Source organism: Haliotis cracherodii, unplaced genomic scaffold, assembly GCF_022045235.1.
Source record: "Haliotis cracherodii isolate W230 unplaced genomic scaffold, xgHalCrac1.p SCAF_5, whole genome shotgun sequence".
Classification (NCBI taxonomy): Eukaryota; Metazoa; Mollusca; class Gastropoda; order Lepetellida; family Haliotidae; genus Haliotis; species Haliotis cracherodii.
This window is the reverse complement of record NW_027266308.1, coordinates 61516231-61526834: the sequence shown is the minus strand read 5'-3', so window position 1 is coordinate 61526834 and position 10604 is coordinate 61516231. Positions and strand designations below refer to the sequence as shown.

The 10604-nt window shown below is 39.4% G+C and overlaps 1 protein-coding gene across 1 annotated transcript; it reads left to right on the top strand.

Moving 5' to 3' along the window:
- The first annotated feature begins 3459 nt into the window (after positions 1-3459).
- On the top strand, positions 3460-9523 carry LOC139443105 (glutamate receptor 1-like). Its single transcript, XM_071224047.1, has 4 exons — positions 3460-3682; positions 6225-6439; positions 8682-8953; positions 9310-9523. Exons 1-4 carry the CDS (start codon positions 3460-3462, stop codon positions 9521-9523), a joined length of 924 nt encoding a protein of 307 aa, XP_071080148.1.
- Positions 9524-10604: the final 1081 nt, after the last annotated feature.

The following is a 10604-nucleotide window of genomic DNA, read 5'->3' as shown; positions in this document are numbered from 1 at the left end:
CAGTAAACATGTTTACATTTTATTAGAACCGATTAATGCGTTTTCTTAGTCATGTTCTTGACATGGTGACAATATCACACACAACCACAAGAATGCATGGGAAATTTATAAGGGATAAAAGGAGGCAGCTATCATGTTTCTTTAATATATTTGAGTTTCGTCAAATTGGAACATGGAACCTTTTGATCCGAGTTTTTCTCGCCATAGATTGAAGCGCCAAAACATAATACCTTACACAAATCTAGTGCACCATGCTCACGATGAATGTATCCTTAAGTATTCGAGGGGCGGTGAGGTAGCCAAGTGGTTAAAGGTTCGATTCTCCTCATGTATACTATGTCCGAAGCCCATTTATGGTATCCCCCCGTCGGGATATCGTGATTTTGCTAAAAGAGGCGTAAACCATATTGACTCACTCACTCACTACTGTATATGATATATACAGTGGATTCTAAAGTGTGAAGAGTAATTGTGATGTCTCGCCACGTCACGTCAAACAGTACAATTGAATTAGATTGACCAACGACTCAATGATAAATTTCAACTGAATGTATAGAAAGTATTATCAGTATATTGGCACATTTTAGTTAGTATTCGTTGTTAAATTAAATGTAACGAAAATAAATTTTAGCAAAAATATAACGTTATCAGATTTGAATTGGACACCATATTGATTAGATTCCAAATGCACATTTCAACAAAATGTATTTCAAACAAAATGCCATTTCAGGACAGTTCCTCAAATGTGTTGTTTCATATTTTAGACCAACCCAAGTGCACACATGTACACATTGCATAATACTCCAGGAGGGAAAGTATTCATCTCCGTCCCTGGCAAGAAAGAAACAAACGCAACCCATTTGGCAAGAATATATCCCAACACGCAGTATGGATACAACAACAGGCGACTGTTGGTCTCTACGCAAGAGGTAAATGTTTTGATTTGGCCTTAATTTTCCCTACGTCTCATCACAACTAAACTATGTAGAGTGGTTAAAACTACATAGCCTAAAAGTCATTTTATTTATTTAAGTACTAGGTTATTTTAGATACCTCAATTTGCTGCACTTTAAGCGTTCATTTCTTTTCAGTCAAATCCATACGTCTGGAAGCAAATCATCAACGGGACGGCAACATACACTGGCTATATCTTTGATATCCTGGAAACAATCTCCAAGAAACTAAATTTCAGGTATTATTATGATTTTTATGTACAGATTAAAATAAACAGATTAAGTAAAGTGGGTTTCGGAGATCCTGGCACAGTCAGACTGGTTAGGCTCATAATCAGCTCAGGGCACTTGCCCCCTCTTGACGAAGCCCAGACAGTGAATGGGACTTCTCCCAGGAAACGCTGCCCAGTTGAACCAACCAAGTATACTGGTTCAATTAAAAACTTCACATTTTTAAAAATAATCCCATATATGATATACAATGGACAAATGTATCAGAGAAGGTAATTTTTAATCATTAATGTCCAAAGAAGGATTTTAATTAACGGTGGTAACCATAATTTGTTCCAACCACCTACGGTATTCGGTAATAACATCAACAGTTATCATAAGTCCCAAGCACGAGAATCTGATGGCACACAAGTTCAGTAGCGTGTATGGCCATCATGTGCGTTGACAACTGCCACACAACGCCTCCGCATGGACCTTGTGATGCTTCTGAACACATGATTGGGAAGACGACGCCATTGTTGCTGCAAAATGGTGCCAAGTTCTTGCAAATTCTGTGGTTGGTTCTGGTGAGTGCGCAGACTTCTGCCAAGAGCATCCCAGACGTGTTCGATGGGATTGGTGCCAGTACCTGGTTGCGGTAAGCAGCAGCATTAAGGTTGCCACGGAAGACAACAAGCCTGGAACGTGCATTGCCACAGAAAGCAACCCGCATCATGACACTTTCGCCTCGAACTCTGTCAACTTCCTGTACACAACAATAAGGGTAACGTTTATGACGGCGCCTCCACACCCTCGCCCTACCATCAGCAATTGGAAGATTAAATCGGGATTCATCACTGAAGACGTCTTGATTCCAATTCCTCTGAGTCCATCGTAAGTGTCGCGGTGACGCCCTCTACATATTCCGGGTCGTACCATGGATGGACGTCTGTGTCAGAACCAGAAGCATGTCGAAGACGGTAATAAAATGATCGAGCTACACCATCATGTCGCTTAAGATACTGTGTTTGTAACAAAGCAATGAATCCACTGACAATGTGTTGGAGCGTCCCATTAAATTCATTGCATAATCTACATTTCATATTTATATTTTGATGCAAAATCACACATTGGGAAGTGACTAGTCCTGAGCAGGAGACAGAAAGCCTCCTGTTTCACTTTTCAGGCTAGCCGACTTCATCCAAGCGACAAACTCTGTGAAGTTGTTGTCTTCTCAACATGCTGCATATAAGCTCGATGCAGCCTCTCCTTGGCCGTTTTCATATGGCACTTCGCTTGGTTGACACTCAAATCTGTACCGTCCAGCAGTACAGAACCATAAACAAGATCAACACTGACATTGAAATTATGTCCCACATCCTTGGCTCGTTTAAGAAAACTGTGGAATGCTTTGTTTTCATCATGAGTCATGCTATGCTTCACAAGTGCGTCATCAGACAAATGAATATGTGCAAAAGAGCACAATACAATTCAGTCATGAAGAGGCTCCATTTTCATCCAACCACGCCCTCGTGGAGATTAGTATGTCGATTTCATTTTCATTTTCTATGCCTAACAGTTATGATGTCATAGAACCGCCTGATGGTCTCTGGGGCGTATTCGTAAACGACTCTTGGAATGGCATGGTCGCCCAGCTCACCAGAAGGGTAACTATTTTATGATTCAACCGAAAGTTATGTCCTTGAGAAAAAATATTATTATATTAGTAAATATGCATACAGTGAAACGGCGTTAATCCGAAAGTAATCAAATTTAAGGATGGATTAGTTAATACGTTCTCCAATGAATAATGGGTTTCTGGACTCAGGTTAGGGTTAAAACTAATTGTACCCCAACTAATGAAATGCATGATTATAATATGTTCAAAACCCGTGAAGATCTGGGGTAGAATACGTCCTCAGCAACCCATGCTTGCCGTGAAAGGCGACTATCGTAAGAGTCGACTAACGGGATCAGGTGGTTAGTCTCTCTGACTTGGTTGATGCATGTCATCATTTCCGAAATGCGTGGATCGATGCTCATGATGTCAATCACTGGATTGTCTGGTCCAGACTCGATTATTACAGACCGCCGTCATATAGCTGGAATATTGCTGAGTGAGGCGTTAAACAACAAATAAATATGTTCACTGAAGGTGATCTACACCTCGTTCATCATTACCTTTCAGGAAGTAGATATAGTAGCTGCCGATCTTACTGTTCACTACGGAAGAGCACAGATGATAGATTATATCTACCCGGCCTTTAAAGTTGATAGAACGGATATAATATACAGGATGAAGACTGACACCACAGGGTCTTTCTACTTAGTCGCAAAGCCACTGAAAGTTGAAGTCTATCTTACTTTCGCCGCAGCTATTGTGGGACTATTAATTGTATATAGTATAGTTGAAAATTACAACAGTATCTTTACTGCGACATGTGATGGAACATCGACAGTCTTCCTTCGGCAATTACCAAGTATTAGCTGGCAATTCGTTGGCTCCGTTTTCAGACAAGGTTGGTGAACATTTTTTTCGACAAGATGCTCTGTTGACATGAAACATTAAATGCTCTAATTCGTTAGAACTATTTCGCGCTGTATTTGTAATCCATTTGTGGAAAATTCCATGGGAGATAAGGGGAAGTAAACTGGAAAAACAGGCAATATCAATATTTATAAATTGTGTTTTTGTAATGTTTTGACTGAACATAAAATGTGTAACACAGGTTTGTGGGCGACATATTCTGTAGCGTTTATAAACAATATTTTGCATTTGTAACGCACGTGGTGCTTTTCAATCCAAAATATTAATCAGGGTTGATTCCTTGCGTCAGATGTTTCTATGGGAGTTCCTAGCTTCAGATTACAGTAACACACAGTGATGTAAATAAAAGCGACGAAACTCTTTTCTTGACCAATAAGACATTCCTGATGATAGCAGCAATTTTTCGATTCCGACTATATCATGTTTTTATGCATGTGTTTAAAAATAACTATAAATAATGAATAGGTGGCATCCGTCATGAACACAGGCAAGTCAAGTATCCGGGGACATAACAGAAACGGTTGTAAATTGTTATAAATCAACTAAATCAACTATTTCTTTTCAAATTCAAATTCAAGGGTACAATAAAACACTTACATGTACGCAGCACTTAAACTCCAAAATATCACGAATTACAATTTCATTGAGGCGAGCAATATATCTTATACATATGGAAGGCTCTCACAGCGTTAACAGTCTGCAAAAGTCTATATTACCCATGTGATACCGTCGCAATCCACGTATTTCGAAACGTCAGCTTGGAGTCGGCTAACGGACGGAGGGGCTTCCATACGTCAATTTCGGTATGGTTCACGTCAAAATAGTGAGTCGCATCGGACGTCATTTTGACCACTGTACTGATGCGTCAAATATAGAATATCAGGTCTAACATAGCAGAAATTCCGATTCATATGCATAACTAAACAGATCAACCAGGATGGGAGCACACTTGATGGCCATGGAGATGGTATTTACTTGTTACCTAATTGTCCTATCTCACAATTTCACATAGATCAGGTACAGATTGCACGAGGAAGTCCAGCAGTTTCATCCGAAATACTGTCCAAAATTGGCGTGTGACTCCTTGACTCAAGGTTCAATCTTTTAATTCTGCATTTGTACCACTGTTCAATATTTAGAAAACGGTTCATGTGTCCCTTTTCAGATCACTTGACTGAAAGTCCAATGAGCGTTTGCCATGGCCTGGTTGACGTTTATCGCAGTTGCCGGTATCCAGTGTAATATAATGAATGTAATTATTGTCCTTGTCGCACGTATCGTCGCCAGAATGTCGTGTCTGGGTAGGGCAATTTAATCCAAGAATTACAGACCAAGGACTATAAGAACAGGAACAAGGACAGTCACATGCTTATTCCAACCAATGAGGACACCCCAATTTCTCCACGATTTTCGAATCAGGTTTTCAAAATGGCCGCCTTTGCAGCTATATAAGAAACCCCCATTTATGGCCATTATTCAACCGTCAGTGAGCAAATGTCGTTGCGCACTGTCCGTCGTCCGTTCCGTTGTCCATCCTTGTTAACGGTAACATTTTCGACATCTACTCTGAAATTATAACTTCCAAATATTTTAAATGAATGATCTCAACTCTGGTGTCTGTAGATACTACTCACTGAATTCCAAACCGATTTGGAACATGGCCGCCATACCTATATACCCATTATTCGGCTAGTACTCGGACATCTCTTTTTCAAAATGTATTGACATATATAAATATATCTTCTGGGTTTTCTTATGTGGTATTGAGGATTTTGTCTTTGATTCGACCTTTGATTTGATGGTTTGTGCCACATTTGTGAACATTTTGTATACTATAGTAGGAGCAAACTTGGAAATTATCTAAGAACCCATCTAACCAAAGTTTAATTTAAATCAACTTTGTCTGCGATTATCTATTTCACCACTTTTGCATGTGGCCCAATTAATAAATATGCTAACATACTAGTACATGTACCTTAGCACTAAAAGTTGCAGTAGAAGAGTTCCTTGAACGTGTTATTTTATGACAATCTAGGGGGCACGGGTGGCCCAGTCGTCTAAGGCGCCGCGATTCGCTGTGCAGAGTTGCGACCCGCGGTGGACACGCCAGACACCTTTGATTGTGGGTTCGAATCCCGGTTCGCCCTGATTATGTTTCTAGGTTTGTCAGCACCATACCCGTGCTCGTGGGTTTCACCGAAGTAATAAACGTCTGAGACCTGCATCACTTCGGGCTTTCCTCCCACATTAAGCTGACACGCCGCGATATAACTGGAATACTGTTAAAAGCGGCGTTAAACACAACTCACTCACTCACTACGTACTATGACCATCTAACCCCCATATTAGTCTCTTCTTGGGAAAGGCATGAGGTAGTAAGTAGCCATTGTGCAACGAAATCCCAATGCAACATGCAAAATGCACTACCCTGTCTTATGAAAGTCAGTAGCCAAGCTATGAAGGTAACAAGGCAACATCCTTTACATTGTTAACTCTGTTTTCTGTTTTATTAGGATTTCAAACAGAGCCACGAACATGTGCCGGAAAGATTCTTCTCTCTTCTTCTTGGTTGCTCGTTATTGTCATCTCGTCTGTATATAGTGCCAATCTGATGGCCGTTTTAACAGCTGGGACAGGATTGTTAAAGATTTCAAGCATCAGTGACCTCGTCGATAGCGACTACACTGTAGGCATGTACGACGTCGGTATAGCCATTGACGTTATGAAGGTAATAGTTTGATAAATTATTCAGATAAAGATTTCCGATGGTTTACCATTTGAATATCAACTGTATTTGTATCAACTAAATATTAACCGCATGTTTGAGACTTGGGTAGAATGTACTTTGTATGTACTTTGTATGTATGGCTGCACTGTTATAGAAATTAACCTTCTTCTAATTGAATTGCTTATTCATTTGACTTTTGGCAGGGATGTAAAAGAGTTGTTTAAGGGATTTCGAAATTTCAAATAGCTGCCATTTTCAGCTTACAAATTTGAATTGCACATGGACAATATGTCTACCGTAACGAAACTATTACAATAGCATTCAAGGCCTCGGTCAAACTTTCAGAACGTTTTTTTGTTGACATATTGAGAACATTTTCAAATTTGACGCATCAGTGACGAAAATGATGTCCGATGCATTCCCTATTTTGAGTGCGGCGATAAACAACAAACTAATTACACAATGACGTGAAGGGGATAAAAATCCTATTCCAGCAGAAAACACCAAGCAATATTAATAAAAGCGAGGATGCTTTTATTCAAGCCCTTGAAACTAAAACTTTCAAAAGGTTTTATGGTAGACATGTGGAGGACATTTCCTATTTTGACACACCACAGACAAAAATTATGTCCATTGCAATTCCCAATTGTATGTGTACAATATGTTCCCGTCTGTTTTTTCAGGTGAACAATTAACTTGCCTATGCATTTGCTTGTGTCGGGTGTTACCACTGGAGAAGGATACGCTCACCTATTTCGCGAACAGATATTATCACTATTTGAAAGTAATTCAAACACATGCTCATGATGAAGTAGGAATCGTAAATCGACTCTTCTTTTTCTTATATTATGGAAAGGGTTTTGTCGCTTTTATTCGTAATAAATGACTATCAAATAGTGATGATACCAGGTGTTTGCAATGAGATGAGCATATCCTGCCCCACTGATGGCACCTATTACATACACATAAATAGGCAAGTCAAATGTTCACCCGAAATTACCCGGGAACTCATGGTACATATCAAACACATGATCATGATATAGTCGGAGTCGTAAATCGACTCCTTTACACAGAAATGTTTTGTGGCCATGGAAAGGTTTTTTCTCACTTTTATTTCTTATGTGTTTTTTGCTCAAACAGGATGTTAATCCCCTTCACATCATTATTATTAGTTTGTTGTATATCGCCGCACTCATCAATATTCCAGCTGTATGGTGACTCCTCGTCAATCATTCATTAAAACCAGAATTGTATATATATTTATTGATTGCTGGAGACAAATTGTAACCTTGAATCCCTATGGATATTACAAAATATGTTATCAGAGATCTGACGACATTGTACGGGTTATAGGGTAAATGATATTTTTCGGTGCATTATTATTTGCAGAAGCTCCAGGTATGCTAGACTGAGGGCATCTGCAAATGATAATGCCTTGAAATGTAGTGTTTAAGTTATTCTATATATATATATATATATATATATATATATATATATATATATATATATATATATATATATATATATATATATATAGTGGAGAACTTTGTCCTTAACATGTAAATATCCTTAAACCAAGTATGATTGACTGGTTGATGGAGTTATATGCTAATTATTTTTCAACCTAAATCACTCTAAAGTTCACACACTTGTGTCGATCATGCTGGAGTGCCTGGATCCCACATGGAACCAGCGTGCTGAAACCGTTGTCATGCTCAGTTCATTCATCAGAATGTTTTCAACTTTCTCTTAAAAGATGCCTACTGCATTGGATGTGTTGCATATGGTGAGTCGTCGATGATCCTTAATCATATATGTTATTAACACTTTCTTATGGTGGCAGTTGAAGATGTTTGATCGTCTTTGAGTCTTCCTAAGTTGACACTATGTCCGCATGGAAGGCTGTTGGGAGTTGGATCCCGTTACGGACATACGGACATACTTGATGACAACGCGGAGGTCAATGTATTGTGAATAGAACTAGAGCATACCCAGTCATTTTGATGCCTACAGGAATATAATGCCTAGTTATGTATTTGGTTCAAAAACAGCCAGTGAGCATGGAAAGTATTGTGCTTATTTCAAACTGTTATGGGTGTACTTTTGATTATTCATAGCTAGGCTCAGAACCTTTCCGTCACCCGTCTTACCTTTTCATATTTGTTTATTTGTTTGCGTCTGATAACATCATTCCAAATTATTTTATACTTTAATAACATGCATATTTCTTGTATTTGAACAGTCATCCCAAAGGACAGATATTCGTCGACTTTACGACAAAATGAAGAAATTAAGCGATCACGACACAGAAATATTCCTCAATGATCAAGATAGGCAAATGGCAAGAGTCAAAGAGGGAATGCATGCTTTCGTCGTATATTTATCCTTTGGGGAAACACAAATAGCTAGCGACTGCAATCTTGCACTTGTTGGGGAACCTGTGTCCTGGTGGAATGAAAGACTAGCATTTGCAATACCAAAAGATTATCCGCTCAAGTCAGACATCGATAGAGTGTACGTAAAACATTACTTTTTCCTCAAAGTGATCATTTCTAAGCAAATCAGTTTGTCTCTTTTCATCTTCTAAAAATTCCTTATAATTCCTGACAACAGCTTTACAGTTTTTCTATAAGCAGCAATAAGAACTTCATCATGTAGGGGGCGGTCGGGTAGCCTAGTAGTTAAAGCGTTCGCTCGTCACGCCGAAGACCCGGAATCGATTCCCGACATGGGTATAATGCGTAAAGCCCATTTCTGGTGTCCCCCACCGTGATGTTGCTGGAATATTGCTCAAAGCGGCGTAAAATCAAACTTGCCCTTTCACTCATCATGTGGCAATTCATAATTGTTCACTCTGAATACTATTTCAGTATGCGTCAGCTAAAAGAGAGTGGTCTTCTGGAGGTTTGGTGGAGTAAGCGGTTGGCGAATTACAGTGACAATTCCTGTGGCGTCAAGAGAAGTGTTAAGACAATAACACTACAGGATGTGTTAGGCGGATTTCTCGTTGTGTGCGGAGGAATTGGGTTGTCTTGTCTGATGTTGATAATTGAGTTGTGTCGACATCATGTGCACAACATCTGAAAGTACATGTCTTTGTTATTCGCGTGGCCGGATACCAGCAAGGAGAACCTGGCCGTCGGTGTCAGAAATGCCCAAAGAACACAAAAGACCTGTATGAACTATTACAGAGGGAGCTTGTTATGAGTCTAGGCCTAGGTTCTAATATTAACATACCAGCGGGAAATAGTAACAGTGCTTTATATAAAATTTTGTAAATGTTATGTTAATGTAAATATGAATTGTCAATGCAAGAGGATACAGAATGGATGTTTGCTTGTATGTTGGAGGCATGATACTCACACACGTGGAATGTGAACAGCACACAATGGTTGTTTAGCTGTCACGTGCTCCTAAAACACTTTTGTTTAATCATAAACAACGATTATGCAATAAAAATGCTTCTTGAGAATCAACGTCTCCGCACCATGGGTATGCTGCGAACAGGAATTGAACAAAACGAAGGTGTTAAACATTTGAATGTTCATCGGAACACAATGGCATCTCTTTGGAGACGTTATCTACAACAAGATAACGCTCATGACTTTCCACGGGCCGGTCGTCCACGTGTGACATCACATCTACAAGACAACCATATTCGGTAGGTGCATCATCATTCATCTGATCAGTGTTTTATCACAACACCATCACTGACAAAACCCATACCTGGTCACATGAGACAGAGCGACACGCCATAAAAGAGAGCTTGTGTTGAACTTAGGCCTGAAGAAACAGTGGCCATGCCAGTACAACAATATTAGCTAAATCATGGGGGGCAAAATGTGGGCGGGCAATATCCTGCTGCAACGTGATGTAACGTCCTTACAATCTACTTGTGTGAGTGTGACGCTTCCCACAAACAAGCAAACATCCATTCTGTGCGCCGTGCTTAAAATGCCCGTGGAAACTTAATCACGAGCGTTAAAGTCGCGGAGATGTCTTCATGTATATCCACCGAAAGATGCTTTACTTACTTAAATAATGAATTCATATTTTAACCTTACCTGGAGCACGGTTACTTTATCCGTTAGTTTACTCCCTGAGAGTTGAATATTTATACGCATTCCAAAAAAGAAACGCACAGGTAGATTTCTTGTATATTTTT

Bases quoted from the DNA above. Each gene is read 5' to 3' on its own strand.
- LOC139443105 (XM_071224047.1), top strand. From the start codon at position 3,460: ATGAAGACTGACACCACAGGGTCTTTCTACTTAGTCGCAAAGCCACTG. The intron at 3,683-6,224 runs GTTGGTGAACAT...CTGTTTTATTAG, and splicing joins TGGCTCCGTTTTCAGACAAG to GATTTCAAACAGAGCCACGA. The intron at 8,954-9,309 runs GTACGTAAAACA...ATACTATTTCAG, and splicing joins AAGTCAGACATCGATAGAGT to TATGCGTCAGCTAAAAGAGA.